Source organism: Polypterus senegalus, chromosome 3 (assembly GCF_016835505.1).
Source record: "Polypterus senegalus isolate Bchr_013 chromosome 3, ASM1683550v1, whole genome shotgun sequence".
NCBI classification, from domain to species: Eukaryota; Metazoa; Chordata; class Cladistia; order Polypteriformes; family Polypteridae; genus Polypterus; species Polypterus senegalus.
The window spans coordinates 145,758,751-145,785,363 of NC_053156.1; the positions used below are offsets into that span (position 1 = coordinate 145,758,751).

Genomic DNA, 26,613 nt, shown 5'->3' on the forward strand with positions numbered 1-26,613 from the left:
CCAACCAGTTATTAGGTTCAGGGGGCAATTATTTTTTCACACAGGGCCATGTAGGTTTGGATTTTTTTTTCTCCCTAAATAATAAAAACCATCATTTAAAAACTGCATTTTGTGTTTACTTGTGTTATATTTGACTAATGATTAAATGTGTTTGATGATCAGAAACATTTTGTGTGACAAACATGCAAAAGAATAAGAAATCAGGAAGGGGGCAAATAGTTTTTCACACCACTGTATATATATATATATATATATATATATATATATATATATATATATATATATATATATATATATATATAAAAGGCAAAGCCCTCACTCACTCACTCATTTACTCACTCACTGACTCATCACTAATTCTCCAACTTCCCGTGTGGGTGGAAGGCTGAAATTTGGCAGGTTCATTCCTTACAGCTTCCTTACAAAAGTTGGGCAGGTTTTATATCGAAATTCTACGCGTAATGGTCATAACTGGAAGCAGTTTTCTCCATTTACTGTAATGGAGATGAGCTTCAACGCCGTGGGGGCGGAGTTTCGTGTGACATCATCACGCCTTCCACGTAATCACGCAGTACATAGAAAACCAGGAAGACCTCAAAAAAGCGCTCAAGAAAACATGCATTATATAATTGAGAAGGCAGCGAAACAATAAGAAGCGAGCGAGTGACATATACAACCATATTCATGAGTTCTGCTACTTCGGAAACAAAGCACGATGTAAACCTACACTTTAAATTAAGTTCATAGACAGGCTGCGCTGGTGTTTGTAATTTAGTGCCTGCCCATATAAGGCCGTCCGTCAGCGGCAATCCAATAGCAAACTGCCACGGGTAAATATTCACGGGTGAAGGACTGTGCTTATGGAGAGGAAGATGAGATGGTCAGGGTGGTGTTTGACACAAACTCAGTGAAACTGCGAGAGAAAGTGGCAGGACTAAGGTAACATTAAATAAAGCTATGGACATAGCACGAGATGGCACCAGCACAGCTGGGAACCTTCGATTTAAGTACACCGAGTGGCCCACGTGAACTGACGCAGTGCACAGATAAAAAGCAACAGTTCCAAAGAGCGCTGAACAAAACCGAATTACACAATTGAAAAGGCAGCAAAAATATGAAGCGTCTGATAAGCATATTCATAAATGCAGCTACTGTGGAAACAAAGCACACGGTGGAAAAAGTCAATGTCCCGCTAAAGGAAGACAGTGTAAAAAAAACCCGTGTATGCAGTGTGTCAGGTCTCAGATAAAGAAGAAGACGAGCTGTTTATTGATGCAGTAAGAAAAGAATTGATGAATGAAACCTGTCATCTTTACAACGATTGACAAACACGGAATGTAACTTGAACACAACACATCCTACAAATACGAACCTGATTGAAAGAAATAATGATAATCAAATCCTTGATGACAGCAACACTCAGTAACACTCACAAAACAAATACTGTATATTGACAGTCATGTTACGTTATTTTTAAAATGTTCCCTTTTCTTTTTCTACATTTTTTAACACACTACTTCTCCGCTGCAATACGCGGGTATATATATATGTATATATATTTATCCCGCTCTACATACTCGAATAATGGATACTTTATTCGCCATCAATAATTGTTTTGGTAAAGCCATACTCAGTGTATTCATTAGATGAACGGTAAAAAAGTAAGAGCGAGGGGAGGATGACTCATTGAGGCATGCAGGCTGTAGTCTTGGCGTCAACTCTATTGAATTGCGCTCACATTTGAAAAATATATCTTTTCAAGTTCTATTTAGTCCATATGTGTCAAACTCAAGGGCCACGGGCCACATCCGGCCGGCGTGTAATTATATCCGCCCCGAGATCATTTTATATACTGTATTATTGTTATTAATGGCCCGGGTATATGAAGCGCTGGTAACACAATAAACTACAGATCCCATAATGCAGCGCTTCAGCTGCCTTGCCGAACATTTACCGCATTAATCAAGTCTACCTTATGATGCTGCAAGTTATTGCGAAGCTATAGTTATTGCGCACTGAGTTTGCACGGCGCTTTGGTGACTTTGAAGAACAAAAAAAGTCCGTCTACATGCGGCTCGAACCTTGTGCATGTTTGGTAGCACATATCTGTGTGAGAAGCTCTTCTCAGTGATAAAGACTAACAAAACAGCACACAGGAGTCGCCTCAGTGATGAGCACCTGCAATCCATCCTGAGAATCTCCACAACACAGAACCTCACACCAAACAGAAACGAACTTGTGGCCAAAAAAAGATGCCAGGCGTCCAGCTCTAAAATGACATATGAGCAAAGACAACTGCATGATTTGATTTGTTATTGCACGTAAGAGCGGGAGTCAACCGTTTTAACAAATAGCGTATTGCACTGATACGAAATAGCTGTGTGTGTATATATGTAGATATGTATGTATATGTATATATATATGTTTATATATGTGTGTGTGTATGTATGTATGTATATATATATATATATATGTATTTGTGTGTATATATGTGTGTGTATGTATGTATGTGTGTGTATATATGTAGATATATATATATATATGTATATATATATATATATATATATATATATATATATATATGACAACAACACTCATCACTCACAACAGTGACAAAACAATTACATTGACAATCAGGTTACGTTATTTTCAAAATGTTTCCTTTTCTTTTCATTGCTTCTTTAACACACTACTTCTCCGCTGCTGCTGGTATTTTTTAGTATATATATATATATATATATATATATATATATATATACATATACTCGCGCTATGCAGCGGAGAAGTAGTGTGTTAAAGTAGTTATGAAAAAGAAAAGGGAACATTTTAAAAATAACGACATGATTGTCAATGTAATTGTTTTGTGACTGTTATGAGTGTTTCTGTCATCAAGGATTTGATTATCATTATTTCTTTCAATCAGGTTCGTATTTTAAGGATGTGTTATGTTCAAGTTACATTCCGTGTTTTTCAACCGTTGTAAAGATAACAGGTTTCTTTCATTGATTTGTTTCTTACTGCATCAATAAACAGCTCGTCTTCCTCTTTATCTGAGACGTGACATACTGCATGCACGGGTTTTTTTTACACTGTCTTCCTTTAGCTGGACATTGACTTTTTCCACTGTGTGCTTTGTTTCCGCAGTAGCTGCACTAATAAATATGCTTGTATGCGCCACTCGCTTCATATTTTTTTGCTGACTTCTCAATTGCGTAATGCAGTTTTTGTTCAGCGTTCTTTGGAGCTGTTGCTTTTTGTCTGCGTACTGCGTCAGTTCACATGAGCTGCTCGGTCTACATGAATCAAAGGTTCTCAGCTGTGCTTGTGCCATCTCGTGCGATGTCCACAGCTTTATTTAATGTTAGCTAAGACCCGACACTTAAAAGTTTCTCTCGCAGTTTCGCTGAGTTTGTGCCAAACATAGTGGTGAATATTCGGAGTGTCAATTGACTGTCTTCACCAGACACCTGGCAGACTTTGAGTTTGCCATCTTCTGTAAGGATGTAACAATGGTATTTTTGAGTACCAGGCACTCTTATGGCCATGGAGAATCACATTCTCTGTTCAGTAAAATGACATAGGACATAAGACTAGAATCATCATCATCCCCCTTTCTAAAAAAGCCCACCCACTTGCCTGAATGATTACAGGCCGGTAGCACTCACTTCAGTCATCATGAAGTGTTTTGAGAGAGTGGTGCTGGCCCACATTCAAAGCAGCATACCGGACACTGGTCCCTCTGCAGTATGCCTACCGGTCCAACAGGTCAACCTCAGATGCCATCACGGCCGCAGTACATTATTCCCTCTCCCATCTGGAGAACAAAGACTCCTACATCAGGATTCTCTTCGTTGACTACAGCTCCGCCTTTAACACGGTTATTCCCCATAAACTCACCTATAAACTGTCTGCACTTGGCCAGCACCCCACTCTCTGTGACTGGCTCCTAGACTTTCTAACTGGCAGGCCCCAGTCTGTCAGGATTGGTAATAGGTTTTCAGCCTCCATTATCACAAACAAAGGCACCCCACAGTGATGCATCCTCAGCCCCATCCTGTACACCCTGTTCACCCACGTATGTGTCACCTCCCACAAAGATAACATCATTCTAAAGTTCGCAGACGACACCGCAGTGATAGGACGCATCACTGTTTGGGATGAGGTGACCTACAGGAGGGAGGTAGACAGTCTGGCGTCATGATGTGAGGACAACAACCTCACCCTCAACACAGACAAGACGAAGGAGATGCTAATGGACATGAGGAAGAAGAGGAGACCTCACTGGCCACTGTTCATCTGATGGCTTGAAGTGGAGAGGTTGAGCAGCATTAAATACCTGGGCGTCTACATCAGTGACAACCTCAATTGGACACTTAACAGCACACAGCTGGTCTAGAAGGCTCAACAGCGGCTGTACTTTCTGAGGAGGCTGAGGAAGTTTGGTATGCTGAGTAAGATCCTCGACAACTTTTACAGCTGCATCACCGTGTGGTAAGGCAGCACTACTGCTATGGACCACAAACGCCTGCAGAGAGTGGTAAAGACTGCTGTGAAGATCACCAGGACCTCACTGCCCTCTCTGCAGAGCATCTATGACTGCAGAGTCCGCAGGAGAACTGCCTCGATCCTCAGGGACCCCACCCACCCCCAACACGAACTGTTCACACTTCTACCCTCAGGCAGGAGGTACAGAAGTATAAAATGCAGGACTTCCAGGCTTAAGAACTCTTTCTTTCCCAAGGCCATTAGACTCCTGAATAACTGACTGGAGTTTATAACCATGGGCCACCTCATTCTGTCTATCTCACACAACTGTATTTGACTTATCCATCACACACCTACCTGTACATTACACTTTATATTTCTATTCTGTTTTTATACTTTGTGCTGCCTCGGATACTTATCTATCTGCTACTTAAAGTATCTATCTATCTATCTATCTATCTATCTATCTATCTATCTATCTATCTATCTATCTATCTATCTATCTATCTATCTACTTATTATTTATGTTTATCTTTATATGATGGTTTTGTCATTTGGTGTGGACAGCAAAGAAAGAATTTAATTGTACAGGGAAACTTGTTTCCTTAACTGTGCACATGACAGTAAACTTTGAACTTTGTCATTTGACAAAAATGTTTCACATTTTTGATAACTTACTAAGTGACAATTTAATGATTACCATTATTAAGACATGGCTGATTCAGCCTATGTAAAGGGAGGAAAATAAAAATGAAAGATTTGGTTAAAAAAGTAAGGTTTTTGTTTTGAGAAATAAGGGACAATGTAGAAAATATTTAAAATATTTTGAAAATTATTTCCATATTTCCACATGCCATTAGGGTGCTCTGAAAATTAAGTCTAAAATCATTTTTGGATTTAAAAGGTCTGCTGTTCAAACCCTGATAGTTAGTTTTCTATATTTCTCTATTTATTGCTTTTTCAGAAAACAATTATCAATTTTCTGGTTAAGGAAAAAAATCAGAAGTCTTTGTTTGTTTACAAATATGCATTTCTGTGGCCTAAATATAGCTATGCCAAAAACTTACATTACATTTGATCAGTTTCAAGGAGATGCTTTGACCGTGCAGAGTCATCTGGATAAAATGTTTTAATTTCATCACATACTACAGTCATGTGAAAACATTAGGACACCCTTTGAAAGCATGTGGTTTTTTGTAACATTTTAATAAATGGTTATTTCATCTCCGTTTCAACAATACAGAGAGATTAAAGTAATCCAACTAAACAAAAAAAACTGAAGAAAAGTCTTTTCAAGATCTTCTGTAAATGTCATTCTACAAAAATGCCTATTCTAACTGAGGAAAAGATAGGACACCCTTGCCCCTAATAGCGAGTGTTACCTCCTTTGGCTGAAATAACTGCAGTGAGACGGTTCTTGTAGCCATCTACCAGTCTTCGACATCGGTCTGAGGAAATTTTACCCCACTCCTCAATGCAGAACTTTTCAGCTGTGAGATGTTTGAGGGGTTTCTTGCACGTACAGCCCTTTTCAAGTCACCCCACAGCATCTCAATGGGATTCAAATCTGGACTTTGACTTGGCCATTCCAGGACTCTCCATTTCTTCTTTTTCAGCCAATCTTTGGTTGATTTACTAGTATGTTTTGGGTCATTGTCATGTTGCATGGTCCAGTTCCGCTTCAGCTTTAATTTTCTAACTGATGGTCTCACATGTTCTTCAAGCACCTTCTGATACACAGTAGAATTCATCGTGGATTCTATGATGGTGAGCTGACCAGGTCCTGCTGCAGCAAAGCAGCCCCAAACCATGACACTTCCACCTCCATGCTTCACAGTTGGTATGAGGTTCTTTTCTTGGAATGCTGTGTTTGGTTTCGCCAAACATGTCCTCTGCTGTTGTGTCCAAATAATTCAATTTTGGACTCATCTGTCCAAAGAACATTATTCCAGAAGTCCTGGTCTTTGTCAACTTTATCTCTGGCAAATGTCAGTCTGGCCTCGATGTTTCTCTTGGAAAGCAAAGGTTTCCTCCTTGCACACCTCCCATGCAAGTTAAACTTGTACAGTCTCTTTCTGATTGTAGAGGCATGTACTTCTACATCAACAGTAGCCAGAGCCTGCTGTAGTTCTCGAGATGACACTTTAGGGTTTTGGAGACCTCTTTTAGCATCTTGCGGTCTGCTCTTGGGGTGAACTTGCTGGGGCGACCAGTCCTGGGCATGTTGGCAGTTGTTTTGAAAGCCCTCCACTTGTAGACTATCTTCCGGACAGTGGAATGGCTGATCTCAAAATCTTTTGTGATCTTTTAAATCCCTTCCCAGACTCATAGGCTGCTACAATCTTTTTCTGAAGTCCTCTGACAGCTCTTTTGTTCTCACCATGGTGCTCACTCTCACTTCAACAGTCAGGAGCACACCAAACTAAATGTCTGAGGTTTAAATAGGGCAAGCCTCATTCAACATGCAGAGTAACGATCTACTAATTATGTGCACCTGGTGTGATATACCTGTGTGAGATCTGAGCCAATTTAAGAGGGAATACATGTGAGGGTGTCCTATCTTTTTCCTCAGTTAGAATAGGCATTTTTGTAGAATGACATTTACAGAAGATCTTGAAAAGACTTTTCTTCAGTTTTCTTTGTTTAGTTGGATTACTTTAATCTCTCTGTATTGTTGAAACGGAGATGAAATAACCATTTATTAAAATGTTACAAAAACCACATGCTTTCAAAGGGTGTCCTAATGTTTTCACATGACTGTATACCAATAAGTGTATGAGCGTGCAAAGTCTGATCCTGCTTGGTGGTTTAGTTCTTGAGCTGTGGACTTGTGAAATAATTAGGTCAGATAAAATTGACACCCCTCTCCCCGTAGTAAACCGGCTATATCTTGGAAAGTATTAATCTTACTTCAAAAAAACAAAAAAAATACAGAGTGTAACCTGACTAACATGGGTATCCTGATAATTTTTCTGGAATTTTTTGGGTCCGAAGTGCATGGGCCAATTAGTTGATTTGACATGGAATGATCCAAGGGTAATAATACTGTGTCTTGGGTCATTTGTTAATTGCTGTTTTCTTGTCATTTTCACTTGAATATACAACTTTCTACAATGTAATACTGTCCAAGTAGTACTTTAGAGGGTGTAGTAACACAGTCTGTTCCAACTCTACTTTAAGACAGACAGAGGGTTTTTAAGTAGTTAACAGAAGTTTGGACACCTATTTCCTTCGGCAGTTTACTGCTTACCTTTTCACCATTTTAGGTCATTCATTGTGGTTCAGCTGATTAAATTTGAAGAATAACTGAGGTGTTCTAAAACTTTTGATCGCTAGTGTATTATGGATTCATATTTTATTAAAATATCTATTTTAAGGAAATTGTATTTATGTTAATATTTTTGTGGTACTAAATAATAAGTATACAGAATTTCATTTTGTTAATAGAAAACCGTTAACATCTGAGTTCTATAGTTTAATTATAAAAATGCACTTTAATATAAGACATAAGGCTTCTATGTCTACTTCTATGTCTGATTATGCAGGAGCTTAGTGTAAAAAGTTTTTTGAAGGAATAATATGAAATCGGTGATTGGTATCAGCCTTAAACCTTTCAGAGCATACCTGATAGATACTGTGTTGATAAACATCTAGTAAGAGGTATGGGGTAAATTAATTTACAACATGTTAACAAGAATATGATTACGGCAACAGTAGTTACTGTGATCACTTCACTTAAAAGATCTTATGTCCTGCCTGCAAACTATGTACTTGGCTGCTGTCTGTTTGGAATAAAAACACCCTATGCTGTAAAAGTTTTTCTCTGGATTTAATTACCTATTGCATCAATAAGAGTATTTTCCTGCATTGTTTGAGGCTGATCCTGTCAGGAGAAGTTAAAGGCCCTTTCAAGCCTGAATTAAACTGTAATGAAAACGTTGCTTTACTCAGTTCATTTATTCTTTATACAGCGTATAGATGCATTTTAAAAAGACTAAAAATTGGTAATTGTTAAATTGGTAAATGTTGTGTAGGAACTAATCATCTGTAAAGTACATGCATATGAACACTATTATTTTTTCATTCTGAAAAGCTCCTACTTGACAGTAAAATTCACATTTTAATAATTAATAGAAAGTTAAAATGAATTTAGAATAGAATGGGGCTCTTTAAAGTTTTCAGGAGTTTTGTCCTTCTACAGTTGTGAATTGTACTCAATTTATTTATTTTTTATTTTGTCTTTGCAGATATCCTTGATAAAGGAGAACTCAAGAACTTCTTTGAAACACACAACTCCCAAATATACTTTATTTTCTATGAAAATTTCATTACACTGGAAACTAGTTTGAAGCAAAAAGGTAAAATGTCATTCATTATATGTCATATTTAACTTTCAATAAAAAATAGTAATAATTAAATTGGTATTAGAATTGAATTACTGATAATGGATTATCTACTGATTAGATCAAAACCAGTTTTGTTATGTATACTTTAGTTATTTAACATGAAACATTAGTTTTAAGAATGCAGTAAAATTACACATTTAATTTGTATTTCAGTAAAATGCAATATTTCCCATTACTCCTGTGTCTTTGACTGTACATGTAAGATTTAACAGGGCAGTCTAAATTTATATATATTTTTGTACATTTCCCAGGCTTTACATTCGTCATTGGTCTAAAGAAGCACAGTTTTCTTTCTTTCTATTCCCAATTTTTTGGAGAAAGTGTTACAATAACACAGTGACTGAAAAAGATTCTCTTGTCACATTTTGATTTACCCACCAAACTTTTTCTAGTGAAAAACATGCAAAGTAGTTAAATTCATGTTTTTCTTTACATCATTGGCAATAAACCCCAAGAGTGACTCAGAGTTCTATGTAAGTACATTTAAGCTAGAGTGAAACACCTCCTTAGCGTTAGACCCGAGTGTCACTGTGCTTTAAAAACAGCACAAATAGCTATAGTCCCGAGCATCACTCGGGGAACTGTATAGATGTGTCTCGCGTAAGCAATACACTAAAGGTGTACTAGGTCTATAAAAATGCCAACAACGTTATTGCCGAGCGTTGCTCGAGAAACGATGTAGGCATTTCTTGCGCAAGCGACAGGCCTGAGTGTTACCTAGGCCGTGGTGCAGACCGTTTTCTGCTAGCCTCATAATGGTGTCTTATAATAAACGTTTTTCAGCATCCTAGGTGTTACATGCTCTTGCTAGTGATTTAAACAGTGTCTGTCTGTCTTCAGGCAGTTAATTTGAAACAGACAGTGAAATTGAAAGTGATTCTGATAAATCCGAAAGTGATGCTTGTGTCAGTCGCACTTGTGCAGTGTGCAGTTCAAAAGCTGATCAGTCTGGAAAGAACTTCTGCAAGGAATCACGCTACTGTTGTCCCAACTTCAAGATATGCCACACCAACGACACATTTTGACAGTATATATGATATTAGCATTTTTATTATTATCATTATTATGATTTGCATAATTGTACTTGCTACACTTCTGACATTGTACTTTTAGTGTTTTACATGTTTTACAGAAGAAAGAGCAGATTTAATAAATATGCAATTTTTCAAGCCAAAAAATGTAATGCTTTTTTTTTTTTTTAATTTTTTTTAAAACATGTTTTTTGAGAAAAAAATGTAACACTAAGGATGTTAATTATCCCTTTTACAGTTTAATGCCTGAATACTTCTCAGGACAGTGTTCTGCTGCCATCTAGTGGATAAAATAATATTATGCTGCCAAAAAACAATGAATACAGTATTTCTTTATCTTTTCCCACTCAAAGGTAATTCATTAATATTTATGAATGGGGCAGAGCTTTCAGCCAGAACACAATGACGTGTAAACGAGAAGCTGTAAAGTCAGTTTTAGAGCAAATTGAAATAGAACCAATAGTTAAATCAAGAGATAGTGTTGACAATGTGAATTGTCCTCAGATTTTGACATGGAGAGTGAAACTAATGTATACAGTACTGTAAGACCGAATCTCCATGGTTTACCATGGTACAAGTAGCTGCAATGCAAAAATGCGAAATGTTGTGATCAAGTAGAAAGACAAGAAAGATATTGGCCCCCTAAGCACTGTTCACAATGCAGAAATTATTGTTAGTCACTAAGCCATGTGCTGTGGTAGTCTACAATGACACAATAATGCCCATTAAGCACTGTCATTCAGCTCTCTAATGTGCAAACAGCAACAGAAAAAATATAAAGAAAATGGGCAAAGAAATGAATTTCTACTGTCTTGACTGCAACCTTGGGCAGTGGATTAGTGACTGTTTCAAAACATGTTACACGAAGGATGTGTACTAAATTTGCATTAGTACACTAGTAGCTACTGACATACCCTTCCTACAGTTTTAAAATTTTTTTTATAGTTCATGTTTCTGTTACGTGCAATATTATTTTTTCTTGTTGAAAATTCAACTTTTTCCCTAGGTTTTCTGGGGTAAACATAATGCTAAGGAGGTTAATATAGTATAATGTTATGCACTGTAACTTAAAATATACAGTCACCTGAACATAAATCTTTAAAAGACATGCTAGCGCTATAGTTTGCATTTTAAGAAAAATAACAAATGGGAAACATGTAAACAAGAACAAAGTACAAAGGGAGCCAGCTGAAATTGTAGCAGCTTTTTGTGAAGCTATGTTTTGATAATTTAGCTGATGTTTAGGTGTTATATGAAAAATGCACAATAAGTTGATTTAGTCTAGGCAGAATGGAGGTTTTGTGAAATAAAATAGCTGAAGATAAGTGACTAGAGGTAGTATAAAAAAGATTCATGCAGGTAGCTGTAAATCAAGAAAACACTTTTCAGCTTGAAGGAACATAGGAAAAATTTTCAAGGGTGTATTAAGAAAAAAACTATGTAGGAAGGAATGGAATACAGGTGCAAAATATCAGTCTCGAAGGAAGATGAAGTTAAGGGTGTTCACACACTAGGTATGTTTGTTCCGTACCATGCACAAGTGTGATTTTCCCGTCTCCCTACTCTCCTGTTGGCCTACACTCTCATTCGGCTTAATGTTTTGGGATTGGGCATGCTTTTGTCACGATTGTGCGACTTTTGTGCAAAGACAAAACAAGATCCAAACACAGAGTAACGGCATGTATGTTTTTGATGATTTTACCTATTTTGTGTTTTTTTTTTTGTAGTTGTGTAGGGCAGGATACCCTTTTACAGAACCACTCTCTGATTTGTCACATCATTGATGTCATGTCTATTTCCTGTTTAGCAATCACTCTTCCCGAATGGTACTGAACCATGCTAAGGCTCAATCAGCCCAGAGTACGGTATGCTTAGTCTGGCATGGAACAATCACACTAGCCAAACAAACTAGGCTTTGCAGGGTTAAATGCAGACAAACATGCTAGAGCACAGAACGAGTTGCCAGTGTGAGTACACCCTAAGACAACAGTCACTCACCCAAAAAAGATGGCCGAAAAGCATTGTGAGAACCTAACAATATGGGTATATGGATCTGCACTCATTTCTTGTATTTACTGGTAATTTGCTGATATTACTATACAGTATCATGAGTGTGTCTGTTTGTGGCTTTGTTGTGACTTAGGTGTGAAAAATTGTTAATGTCCTTTCTTAAAAGTTTGTCTTTCCTTTTGGATGGTAATGGATGAGGTTCTGTGACATCTTGAAGATCAATGAGTAAAAACAAAGACAGTTTCCATCCATCCATCCATCCATCCATCCATCCTCTTCCGCTTATCCAAGGTCGGGTCGCGGGGCAGCAGCTTAAGCAGAGAGGCCCAGACTTCCCTCTCCCGGCCACTTCTTCCAGCTCTTCGGGAGAATCCCAAAGGCGTTCCCAGGCCAGCCGGAGACATAGTCCCTCCAGCGTGTCCTGGGTCTTCCCCGGGGCCTCCTCCCGGTTGGACGTGCCCGGAACACCTCACCAGGGAGGCGTCCAGGAGGCATCCTGATCAGATGCCCGAGCCACCTCATCTGACTCCTCTCGATGCGGAGGAGCAGCGGTTCTACTCTGAGCCCCTCCCGGATGACTGAGCTTCTCACCCTATCTTTAAGGGAAAGCCCAGACACCCTGCGGAGGAAACTCATTTCAGCCGCTTGTATTCGCGATCTCGTTCTTTCGGTCACTACCCATAGCTCATGACCATAGGTGAGGGTAGGAGTGTAGATCGACTGGTAAATTAAGAGCTTTGCCTTACGGCTCAGCTCCTTTTTCACCACGACAGACCGATGCAGAGCCTGCATCACTGCGGATGCCGCACCGATCCGCCTGTCGATCTCACGCTCCATTCTTCCCTCACTCGTGAACAAGACCCGAGATACTTGAACTCCTCCACTTGGGGCAGGATCTCTCCACCAACCCTGAGAGGGCACTCCACCCTTTTCCGGCTGAGGACCATGCTCTCGGATTTGGAGGTGCTGATTCTCATCCCAGCCGCTTCACACTCAGCTGCGAACCGATCCAGAGAGCTGAAGATCACGGCCTGATGAAGCAAACAGGACAACATCATCTGCAAAAGCAGTGACCCAATCCTGAGTCCACCAAACCGGACCCCTTCAACACCCTGGCTGCGCCTAGAAATTCTGTCCATAAAGTTATGAACAGAATGGTGACAAAGGGCAGCCCTGGCGAGTCCAACTCTCACTGGAAGCGGGCTCGACTTACTGCGGCAATGCGGACCAAGCTCTGACACGGTTGTACAGAGACCGAACAGCTCTTATCAGGGGTCCGGTACCCCATACTCCCGGAGCACCCCCACAGGATTCCCGAGGGACACGGTCGAATGCCTTTTCCAAGTCCACAAAACACATGTAGACCGGTCGGGCAAACTCCCATGCACCCTCAGGACTCTGCTAAGGGTGAAGAGCTGGTCCACTGTTCCGCGACCAGGGCCGAAAACCACACTGTTCCTCCTGAATCCGAGGTTGACTATCCGGCGGACCCTCCTCTCCAGAACCCCGAATAGACTTTTCCAGGGAGGCTGAGGAGTGTGATCCCTCTATAGTTGGAACACACCCTCCGGTCCCCTTTTAAAGAGGGGACCACCACCCCGGTCTGCCAATCCAGAGGCACTGTCCCGATGTCCATGCGATGTTGCAGAGGCGTGTCAACCAAGACAGTCCTACAACATCCAGAGCCTTAAGGAACTCGGTATCTCATCCACCCGGGGCCCTGCCACCAAGGAGTTTTTGACCACCTCGGTGACTTCAGTCCCAGAGATGGGAGAGCCCACCTCAGAGTCCCCAGGCTCTGCTTCCTCGTGGAAGGCATGTTAGTGGGATTGAGGAGGTCTTGAAGTACTCCCACCGACCCTAGCGTCAGTGAGGTCAGCAGCGCACCATCCCACCATATACGGTGTTGACACTGCACTGCTTCCCCTCCTGAGGCGCGGACGGTGGACCAGAATCTCCTCGAAGCCGTCCAAAGTCGTTCTCCATGGCCTCTCCAAACTCCTCCCATGCCCGAGTTTTGCCTCAGCAACAACGAAGCGCGTTCGCTTGGCCTGCGGTACCTATCAGCTGCCTCCAGAGACCCACAGGACAAAAAGTCCTATAGGACTCCTTCTTCAGCAGCGGCATCCCTCACGCGGTGTCCACCAGCGGGTTGGGGATTGCCGCCACGACAGGCACCGACCACCTTGCGGCCACAGCTCCGGTCAGCCGCCTCAACAATAGAGGCGCGGAACATGGCCCATTGGACTCAATGTCCCCACCTCCCTCGGGGCGTGGTTGAAGTTCTGCGGAGGTGGGAGTTGAAGCTACTTCTGACAGGGGACTCTGCCAGCCGTTCCCAGCAGACCCTCACAACACGTTTGGGCCTACCAGGTCTGACCGGCATCTTCCCCCACCATCGAAGCCAACTCACCACCAGGTGGTGATCAGTTGACAGCTCCGCCCCTCTCTTCACCCGAGTGTCCAAGACATATGGCGCAAGTCCGGCGACACGACCACAAAGTCGATCATCGACCTGAGGCCTAGGGTGTCCTGGTGCCAAGTGCACATATGAACACCCTTATGCTTGAACATGGTGTTGTTATGGACAATCCATGGCGAGCACAGAAGTCCAATAACAAAACACCGCTCGGGTTCAGATCGGGGCCATTCCTCCCAATCACGCCCTTCCAGGTCTCACTGTCATTGCCCGTGAGCATTGAAGTCTCCCAGCAAAGCGAGGGAATCCCAGAAGGTATGCCCTCTAGCAACCCCTCAGAGACTCCAAAAGGGTGGATACTCCAAACTGCTGTTGGCGCATACGCACAAACAACAGTCAGGACCCTTCCCCACCCGAAGGCGGAGGAGGCCACCCTCTCGTCCACGGGGTAAACCCCAATGCACAGGCTCCAAGTGGGGGCAATAAGTATGCCCACACCTGCTCGGGCCTCTCACGGGGCAACTCCAGAGTGGTAGAGAGTCCAGCCCCTCTCAAGGAGATTGGTTCCAGAGTCCAAGCTGTGCGTCGAGGTGAGTCCGACTATATCTAGCGGAACCTCTCACCTCGCGCACTAGCTCAGGCTCCTTCCCCTTCAGAGGTGACATTCCCGTCCCAAGAGCCAGTTTCTGTAGCCGAGGATCAGACCGCCAAGGTCCCGCCCGGCCACCACCCAACTCACACTGCACCCAACCTCCTTGGCCCCTCCCATAGGTGGTGAGCCCATGGGAGGAGGACCCACGTTACCTCTTGGGCTGTGCCCGGCGAGCCCATGGGTGCAGGCCCGGCCACCAGGCGCTCGCCATCGAGCCCCACCCCCAGGCCTGGCTCCAGAGGGGCCCGGTGACCAGCGTCGGGCAAGGGAAAGCGTCGTCCAAGTTTTATTCTTCATTGGAGGTTTGTTGAACCTCTTTGTCTCATCCCTCACCTAGGACCAGTTTGCCTTGGGTGGCCCTACCAGGGGCATAAAGCCCCGGACAACATAGCTCCTAGGATCATTGGGACACGCAAACCCCTCCACCACGATAAGGTGACGGTTCAAGGAGGAGAAGAAAGACAGTTTCCTTTTATATAAATATTTTACAAGGAAAACATATATAAATAATTTTGTTAATGACTGATAAGTTTTTGCTTGAAAAAACAATTTATAATTAGTTATTTTTATAACTGTAATCAAAAATAAGTGCACAGACCTAGAGTAAACCTTAGGGATTGATTTCTTTAATTACAACCCAGCCTTTAATCAGAGAAAATGTCATTTCTTTGTCATAGGATAGAACTTTTTAAAAGACATCCTCTAGTGTTTGTGTTATCTAATTTGTGTGAAGTTTATGTATGGCTTCTGTTTTTACGTATTGCAGACCTGCAACTCGCTACATGTAAAATGACAAAAAATTAAGGATGAAAGTTCAACATTTTTGGCACAGTCTTTAAAGTGATTGAAAACATGAATAATTTTGTGCTCCTTTCCCGCTATGTTGCCCTTTCACATATAGAGAGAGGAAAGCTCCATCCCCTCGTTGCATATGCCTGTGAAAGTCACCCCACCAGTTTGTTTTATATAATAAAGATGTGAGTATTTGGCAACTTTCAAAAGCTATGTTTCAAAATTAACAATTGTATGATTGCATATATGTACATGCATGATCTTCTTCCTCTTCTTCGTCTTCTTTTGGCTGCTCGCGTTAGGGGTTGCCACATCAGATCATCTCCACATATTGATTTGGCAAAATTTTACACCGGATGTCCTTCCTCACGTAACCCTCCCCATTTAGAGCCTTAAATTCATGTGCTAGTAGAAAGACAGTTTTGGGCTAACAATTTTAAATGTTTTCGTTTGCAATTAGTTTGAGCTTTAGTCCATCTTTATCTGAAAATTTCGGAATGGAGCCGATCATTCAGTGAGCACTATGATTTGACTGATTAGATGTGAGTTTTAATTGTTCAACTTGTAATGTCACAGTGTTGTAAGAAGCATCAATGTCGCCCTGTAACTCAAGTTCTTTTTCTGCAGTTATATTCTTGAATAAAAGTGCACTTGTTTTGTTATACTTTGTACCTGTTATAAAAGTGTTTATTTGATATTTGGACTTCAGGCTTCACACATTATACACTTCATGTCTACATTTTGTCAATTATTACTAAAACATTAAAAATATTTTTGCTTTAACGATGTCTTTACATAGATTGTTGTAGACACGGAATACACATGAAATGCATGTATTCCAAATAATGATATATATTATTTACCTTATACAACTCTAGGCAATTCACACACCGGTAAACAGACCAGAGCTGAAAGAATCTCTGCCCTTTCTGCTTTGGTGGGGGGATGGGATAGCAGGCTGCTTGCTGCTTGTGCTTATTGACACATTTACAACACAAAAGATGCTGATGGAGAAGTGCAAAGGGATTTAAGGGTGGGCCAGGATTATGAGCATTTTCATAGGGTTTGATAATTCTAGTGTTAAGCATCTATTCATTTTCTAACCGGTTTTGTATAGTTTGCAGTTGGTGAGGAAAACTTTGCATGCACCGTGCACTGTTATCCATAAATGACTCTGTATTTTGGCAGTGGAAACAGTTGTAGCAAGTAAAAGTCAAGGTAAGTTTCTAAAAATCATGGCTATTTGGATTGCCTATGCTGGTAATGAACTGAGCTGCTCAATTTGTTAATACCAAAATAAAGTTTATTTAGTGCTGCAGAGCACAAAGCCCTGTGATTATGCTTGCTATCAGAATTAAGAAAGCAAAACACTTATTTGCTAAATGCGGACATGCACACGCTAAATATGTTTAGTTCATTTAGTTTTTGAAGCCAAACTTATGTCTATATCTGTCATATGTTTGAAAGGAATGTTGGTGATGCAGTTTGGCGATTTTAATGATGTCTACCATACTAAGTGCAGGTCCAGTTAATATTCTGCTTCTGGACTACTACAAAGGCTAAGCAATAAATGTCTGTAAATCTAAGTCAATAAATCTAAGTCAACTCTGGCGCCGACGCAAGTGGCAGCCTTTCCAGCAGCTCTGTGTATGACTTTATCTTTATCTTTCTACTTTTTTCTCTGTTTTTTTTTATTTCACGGTTAACTCCTGGTTCCCTATTTACCTGATGAGGTAAGAAGGTGGTATCGGAGCAGCAGAGCTGGTGCTAAGATAAAAGCCAAGCGTCTAGCAAGAAAGTGGCGCTACAAACCTTCGGTGCCTTCTGTGATCTTGGGAAATGTGAACTCAATAACAAATAAGATCGACAAACTGGCTGCACTGGTGAAAAAATGTCAGGATCTACAGAGAATGCAGTATGCTGTGTTTTAGTGAAATGTGGCTAACAACTAATATCCCAGATGCTAACGTGGAGCTACCCTGGTTTAGCACAGTTAGAGCGGACAGAGATGCAAGTACCTGGGAAGCAGAAAGAAGGGGATTTTGCTCTCTATGTCAATACAAGATGGTGCAACTCTGGACATGTAAACGTTAAAATCTCCACTTGCTGCAGGGACATTGAACTATTGGCCGTAAGTCTGTGTCCCTATTACTAGCCCAGAGAGTTTGGACACATGATTGTTGTTATTGTTTACATCCCCCCTTGAGCGTGATTGTTGTTATTGTTTACATCCCGCCTTGAGCGAATGCGGAGATAGCGAGTGATGCCATCCACTCCGTGGTTGCTAAGTTACAAACACAGCACCCTGAGGCGCTTGTGCTAATCACTGGAGACTTTAACCATGTAACGCTGGACAAAACATTACCTGCCTTCTCCCAGTATGTGGATTGTAACACCCAGGGAAATAGGACTATCGACCTACTGTATGCAAACGTTAAAAAAGACACATACAGCGCCACCTCGCTACCTGTGCTTGGGAAAGCGGATCATAACCTGGTTCTGCTTCAGCCTCACTACAAACCCAGAGTGAGGGAGCTACCTACAACCACACGATCATTCAGGAAGTGGTCCCCTGAGGCAGAGCAGGCTCTGAGAGACTGCTTTGGAACTATGGACTGGGATATCCTGCAGGGATCACATAGTGAGAACATTGAGGAGGCTGTTGACTGCACTACTGATTACATCAACTTCTGTATGGACATTGTAGTTCCAGTAAGAACAGTACGCTGCTATGCTAACAACAAGCCATGGATTACAAGTGACATCAAGGGTCTTTTGAACCAGAAGAAAAGGGCTTTTAAAGGCAATAATCAGCATGAGCTCAAGCGTGTGCAGAAGGAACTCTGAGTCCAGCTCAAGGCGGCAGAGGAAGCAGTACAGGAGAAAGCTGGAGCAGAAGTTGCAGAATAACAGCATGAAGGAAGTGTGGGATGGGATGAAGATCATCACTGGCTGCAGCTCAAAGCGGGGTGCCACCATCGAGAGAGACGTGGAGAGAGCAAACCAAATGAGCAACTTCTTTAACAGGTGTGACCACCCTAATCCACTCTCACCTTGGAGTACTGCATCCTCCAACCATCCTTCTGCTGATACCAGCATAGAAGAGACATCCCCACCCACAATTATAGCAGTGTAGGTGAGCAGAGAGTTGAGGAGACTTCATTCCAGCTAAGCAGCGGGTCCAGATGGAGTATCGCCATGACTGCTGAAGGGCTTTGTGCTGGAAATGGGTTGTCCACTACAGCGCATCTTCAACCTGAGTGTGGAACAGGGGAGAGTCCCGAGGCTTTGGAAAACATCTTGTATCACCCCAGTCCCAAAAGTATTACGTCCTATTGAGCTGAATGACTTCCGGCCTGTCGCTCTGACGTCACATGTGATGAAGACCGTGGAGCGGCTGCTGCTTCACCACCTGAGGTCATAGGTCCGCCGTGCCCTCGAACCTCTGCAGTTCGCATACCAGGAGAAGGTGGGGTGCCATCATCTATATGCTACACCGATCCCTCTCCCACTTGGACAGAGGCAGTGGTGCTGCAAGAATTATGTTTTTGGACTTCTGTAGTGCCTTCAACACCATTCCACCTCTGCTCCTTAGAGACACGCTGACAGAGATGGGAGGAGATTCACAGTTCTGTCTTTGAAAGAAATACTTTCCTGTATATGTAATTACTTTTAGGCAGAAATCAGTGTTTGCTTCTGCCAGTACAAAATCCTTTATGCCATACCTTGTGGGCTTAATATAGGTGGAAAAAAGGCGTCCCTTGTATTTTATCATAGATTCATCAAAATCACGGCCAGACTGATAAAATTGTTTATATGTTGGTTCCACAATGTTAAACAGGGGCTGAACTTTATACATGGGGTTATAGCCTGGCTCACCCCTTGGGATTTGCTTCTGGTTATCACAGAAGTGAATAAAACTTTGCAGCAGCACATATCTATCACGCGGCATAACCTGTCCAAAGCCACCAGGGGACAGAGCACATTTAGACCAATGCTCCCTGATGTTATATCACCGGTCTAATTCCATCTGTATTTGTAATGTTACAAAGCCCTTCATCTCGTCTTTTGTTGTGTGTTTCCACTTTGAAAACAAGAATGCGGTACAAGCGCAGCCAACGATTCAAAACATTGCTCTGTATACCTGTTTGTTTCATCTGACAGTAGCTGAAAGGCAGCCTCAGGAAAGAACAGCCTGAAGTAGTCCAGCAAGCGGCTTGTAATCTGTCGTATCCAACAGCAAGCCATGATGTCTTGTGAAGTCCGGTAGCCAGTTTGGCTCCCACGGATCAATGTCTGGGTATTCCTCCCACACAAACCATGCCATAGGTGCATCAGCTGCGTGAATGCGCTCAGCTGGCAGCCGATCAGCTGGGGCCAGTTCCCCACTCTCTTGCTTGATCTCCTGATCACTGTCAACAAAATCATATTCTGAAAAATCAGAGTCCGACTGCTGAGTATTTTCTTTTCTGCACCCTCTTCGCTCCCTCATGAGATGTCGATGCCATCTTGCCTTTGTTTACATTTGTTTACATTTCGTAACTCACGCGCACACAAGGATTAGATGCCGAGTCAGAGTCTAACATTCCTCCAAGCAGAGAGGGAATGCCTGTGACGTAACAGTGAGTTTTGTCGCCATTAACAGCTGATTTTTGCCCTCTATGCCTGGATGTTGACTTTTGTTGACATGTGCCCTCAACCCCTCCTGTTGGCAAAAGTCGACATCCACCCTAAAAGAGTTAATAATGAAGCTTCTTTAGCTGAATGGAATTTCTGTTCTTGCCGTGGTATTGAAGGTATTGAGTATTGTCAAATTTCACTGGTGCAGGTATTGGTATCGAATACTAAAATTCTGGCATTGTGACATCCGTATTGAAACATACCATTTACCAACTTATCCCATATATCTAATTCTTCTTTGTGACAACAATGCTCGTGTTTGTGCAAAGTTTACTCTTGACCCATTTCCTTGTGTGCTCACATGTTCTTGTTATTAAGAGGCCCTGCCCATTTTCTCTACAATTTTAAATGTGTCTGTGTCTTTTTTTTTAAGTTGAAAAGACTGCGAAGACCTCTTATCTTTTGTCATGGCTCTTTGCTTGCAGACTCTCATAATTCTAGTGGCTTTTCTCTAAACTTTCTTTTGTTCTGTAATGTCCTTTGTGTTATGTGGAAACCAACTCTGCAGATAAATTATTTTGCCCTTTAATTGATCTTATTGTTTAATTAGCCGATAATAAAGCATACTTTGAAAGTTTAACACTAGAATTACCAGAGCCTACGAAAAAACTTGTAGATCTGGCCCACCTTAAATCCGTTCGTACCTCTACATCAGCGTCTTTTGTCCTGTAAATGTGCCGATAAAGACAAGCAGCCTGCTATTCCATTCCCACACCGCCGCAGAACGTGCTCCCAGCTCATGCCTTCATTATTTGGGAGTGAAGTGCTGCAGTTTTAAAGTGGAAATAATAGATCGTTATTTGGAACACATGCATTTCATGTGTGTTCCATTTCTACAGTGTAAATACATTGTTAAAACAGAAACATTTTTCATATTTTAGTAGTAAATGACAAAATGTTGGCATAAACTATATTATGTGTGAAGCCTCAAGTCCAAAGATCAAATAAACACTTTCACAAAAGGTTCAAGTATAAGATAACGGCTTCCGTGACATAGCGGTAAGATTTGCTGACATGTAATCAAGAGTCCCCGGTTCGATCCCGACTGCCTCCTTTGTTTGCTGTTTTCAGTAGTGAGTTTCTCTTATTGTTAATATAATACAATAAAGACATACAGTATATTTGGTTTGTGTCAGTAACAGACGGTGTACATTTATATTACTTGTAAAAGTTTGATTGTGTTACCAGTTTATATCAGATTTATTATCTCGTAAACAATACAATTTCATTCCTATTTGCCTGTAAGCAGTGCTTGAAGTGGAAACAAAATACTGGCAGTTATGCGTGGGTGATCTTTCCAAAAAATCATATCACAATCCTTTTAACACAAAATCACAATCCACGATCTGAATTGCGCTCTGTCTTTTCAATGTGGCATACAATTAATAGAATATCCAGACTCAAACTCATTAAGACCTAAGTTACACTTTATTTTAAATATCAAACAAAGTTGAATTCAATTGTGAATAGATTACATACGAAAATAATTTTAGAAACAAATTGTAAACAATTGCAATTTTTAAATTCTGGCACTTTCAAACTTGAACATTCTTTAAAAAATTGTAATCAGCAGCTAACAGATAACAAAAATATAACCAAAATAAAGTAGTGCACTTTTAAAATTTTGGCAGTTTCACTTAACATTAAAAAAATGTTTTACCGTTTCAGTTTCAAGTTGTGATCAATAGCCACATAACCATAAAACAGATTAAAAAAATGTTTTTAAATGTAAACATTATCAGTGCTAGAAGAATATTTCACAATCATTCTAGGTACTAAAATTAACATAATAAACCAAAACAGCTCGGACGTTCGACTGGAACATGTTACAAAAATGCCGTTCTTTAATTGCGTCGCAACCCTCTGTTGGCAGTCGCTATACATATGCAGAATGGCCATATCACAAAAATATTTGCTACTTGGAAGATCATATCACACATCTAAAGTATGCATCAGTTTCTTAAAACCCACGTTGTTTACAGCTTTGAATGGTACCATATCCTTACCTAGGTAGAATGTGACCTCCTCAGTCACCTCTTTCCATCGTTTGCTGCTGTTATAATATTTTTTCGACTGCTCTAATGCGTCGGTCAACGACAACCATGCGTGATACAGATAAATGGCGTTGTACTGACTGGACTGAAACAGTCTTGGCATGTTCCTTCGGGTGTCTCTGTTTAAGATGATTAAATAGATTTGTCATATTGCCTCCCAAAGTGCCGACTGATGTAGGACAATTTTTAGATATAATTTTGCTTGGTGCTATATCTGACTGCACACAGCCAAACCACTGCCACACTTCTGACTTTGAGTCCTTCTTTGCCACAAGCTCCTCATCTGCCATGCTGCTTGCGTGCTATGAACTGTTTTCAACTTCTTCACACAAGAAAGCCTTGGTGGGGACAAGTGATATAATTTGACCAGTCATAACAGGAAATCATTCTGTTGGTTTGTGGACTTGGCACAGATACATCAGTATCGAGTATTTGAAGAATATAAAAGATCAATATCTGTACAGTTTGATTGAAAATTAGATTTTGAACGTCTAAAATCGTCAGATTGCTCACCCCTACTGGGCAGTATTAGTGAGCTACCTAAAAGAGTGATGTAAATATTGAGAAACTATTGGTGCAGTGCTACAAATATTATTGCTTCATTCTTGACATTCAATCTTTGTACATGACACTCTGATCAGGTTGCCTTCTCTCTCACATGCTTCCTGCTGCGAATGCGAGTGCTTACTTTTGATGCAAGCATGATTTATTAAAATTAAAAAAAAAAAAAACAGAAAATGAAATGACAGGTACAGTTTGGCATCTTAAGGAAATGTCTGCAAATGTAGTTAGCCACATGAGGATTTTTATTTACCCGTCAACGATATATTCAGCCAATTTGCTATGGGCAATATCATTGACTGTTGGCTTAGCCCTACCCTTTCCCCACCCAACCCTGTGTAATTTTATATAATAGTTATAAACTTTGCTTTAAACTTATATTGCTCTACATCTAAATTTTTCCAAGAATTGTATTTGCTAATCTCCTTAGCTGTGTATGTAATTTGCTAGTTATGTGTTTATCAAACAAATTAAGGTAATGTTGAAAAATGTCCTTGTACCATAACATGCTGTTTGCATTGCTAATTCTAAAACTAATTTAGCAACCAGCTACACACTTCCTAAAATCCCTGTCTCTTGTAGTTGGATGAATAGTCTTTCTTGGTGTACCCAATTAAAGCTATAAACAATTGCTTTACTATAATGAAGTGTTATGGTTGCATCCTCAAAACTCCATCATGATATACAAACATGGCCTCAATAGTCTAAACTAATGTTAATAGGACATCATTTGCTGCCTTTTTTGTCTGAGTATTTAGTAATTTAAAAAGATGCAAGGTTTGTATGTGTAATAACTAATTTCTTTTAGTAAATGTGTAATTTTTAGGTTCTTTAATTCCAGTCATACTTTGCTCTTTATAATCACAAAATGTTGTGTTTTTTTTTAACCTTCTGTTACGTACTTGCACTCATTTGTAAATGTTGCGTACGCCTGTTTCCATGATGACTTTGAGATGTACAAAAACTAAACCTGTACCATTCGTACACACTTTTCTTCTCCACATCAAAGCATTTCCGCTGTTTCTGTTTGGTGTCCCTTTCTTTTTTAGATTCTTATCCATGATGCAGGCTTTATCAAATACACTGAAATTAATTTAATATATTTTACAATTGTAAGGCACTTGATTGCAATCATTCTGTAACAGTATAATGGTGCATGGAATGGCCAAACTATTCCAAATTCAGTAGCTGCTTTAGCATTGTTACTCTTAGTGCACTACTGAGATAATTTTAACTCATTGTATTTGTTTGTGGTATCACACTGATCAGAAAGCTCTACAGCGGGTTGTATCAATAGTGCAGAGGAAATATCGTGGTACAGCTTCCAGCCCTAGAGGACATTTATACATCATGCTGCCTCAGGAAAGCTGCCAGCATCTGCATGGATTTCACTCACCCATGCAATAGTCTATTTGAACTTCTCCCATCTGGCTAACGCTTCAGAGCCTTTCCTTCATGAAACTCAAGGCTCAGAAACAGTTACATCCCAAGAGCTATAAACACACTCAAATCAGTCCATCATATCCTCCCAGTAGAACTCTTTGTACTTATAGTCACAATTACCTCACTGTAAACTTGCAATACAACTGTAATATTGCACAACCTGAGCCACTTTATGAACCTTTTTCACTATGTGCATTATATGTACATGTATATTGTACTTAGGCTTTCATATTTTTATATAATATATAAAATAATAATATAATATAATTTTTTATTGTATTATTATTATTATTTTTATCATATTATAGGAAAATACATTTATGGAGGAGGTGCATACTGAAACTCATTATACCGTACAATGACAATAAAAGAATTCAATTTAGTTCAATAGAAGAGAGTACATTTTTACAGATGATTATGACTTGCTTCTAAGTTGATTTAGATTTCCAAGAGCTGACCTCTTGGAGCTATGTGTTGTTAGAATACTAGTATGTATACTTGATATCATTTTTATGATGAAATGCTTTAACACTAGAATTACCAGAGCCTACGAAAAAACTCGTAGATCCGTCCCACCTTAAATCGATTCTTAAATTCGTTCACAGCTCTCCACCAGGGTCTTTTGTCATCTAAATGTGCTGATAAAATTAGGCTGCAAGCAGCCGGCTGTTCCATCCCCCCACCGACTTAGAACGTGCACAAACTTCTCCCAGCTCATGCCTTGATTGATTTTCTGGGAGTGAAGTGGAGTTTTAGAGTGGAAATAATAGATCCTTATTTGGAACACACGCATTTCATGCGTGTTCAGTTTCTACAGTAATCTGTGTAAACTCATTTTTAAAACAGAAACGTTTTTCATAAACTATATAATGTATGAAGCCTGAAGTCCAAATATCAAAGATACACTTTCACAAAAGGTACAAATATAACAGAACAAATGCGCTTTTATTCTAAAGTGTTACTGCAGAAAAAAAAGCCGCCTTAGCAGGCCATACTGACATATATTCACTACAACTGGTGCGGTGGCGTAATGGTATCAGCTGCTGATTGGGAATCAAACGGTCATGAGTTCGATCCTTCACAACTCCGTTTTGAGAAGTAAACTGATCTTATTCTTACTATTTTAGAATAAAAACATACATTTGATTTCAGTCTGTAACAGCCAGTGTAATTTATGATACTTGTAAAGGTTAGCATTGGGTTTTTTTATTCACTTTTCATTCTCTCATTCGCGTTCAGGATCCTTCCCTCCTCATCTAACACTGCTGTTTTCTCATAAAGACGCGCTATAGCTCTGCAGTGTATCACGATACATTCTCTTACCAATGCTAGCGAAATGAAGTGTCTGCATACACGTGTACTTTTTGAGCATGTCTGTGCCAAATAAAAAACATTCGAGCTATAGCGCGTCTTTATGTGATCCAGCATCTTTATGTGATCCACAGGCGAAGAAATAGAAATGAAACATTTATTTGTTTTTTCAGTGTGTCTCCCGTGTCTGTCTATGTCGGGTCTGCGCTCATATAGCACCTTTTATTCACACAACATTGCTTCCTAATCATCTCCACATCTAATGTATTTATTTATTATTTAAATAATGTATATTTTTAAGCCAATTGCCATTTGGGAAAAATTATTATTTTTTAATTTCTTGAATCTATACTAATAAAAGGCAAAGCCCTCACTCACTCACTCACTCACTGACTGACTGACTGACTGACTGACTGACTCTTCACTAATTCTCCAACTTCCCGTGTGGGTGGAAGGCTGAAATTTGGCAGGCTCATTCCTTACAGCTTCCTTACAAAAGTTGGGCAGGATTCATTTCGAAATTCTACGCGTAATATTCATAACTGGAAGGTATTTTTCTCCATTTACTGTAATGGAGTTCAGCCAGTTCCGTGGGGGGCGGAGTTTCGTGTGACATCATCACGCCTCCCACGTAATCACGTGAACTGACTGTCAACGCACTACGTAGAAAACCAGGAAGAGCTCCAAAACACGCTGAAGAAAAATGAAAACATGCATTATATAATTGAGAAGGCAGCAAAACAATAAGAAGCGAGCGAGTGACATATAC

At 40.5% G+C, this 26,613-nt stretch overlaps 1 protein-coding gene across 1 annotated transcript in view; it reads left to right on the plus strand.

The window, feature by feature from the left end:
• ralgapa2 (Ral GTPase activating protein catalytic subunit alpha 2) overlaps nt 1-26,613 on the plus strand; it is a 627,566-nt gene that overhangs the window by 57,683 nt on the left and 543,270 nt on the right. The window contains exon 2 of the mRNA XM_039749771.1: nt 8,733-8,843. Within this exon, the coding sequence (XP_039605705.1) occupies nt 8,733-8,843 (111 nt within the window). The remainder of the gene's footprint in view (nt 1-8,732; nt 8,844-26,613) is intronic.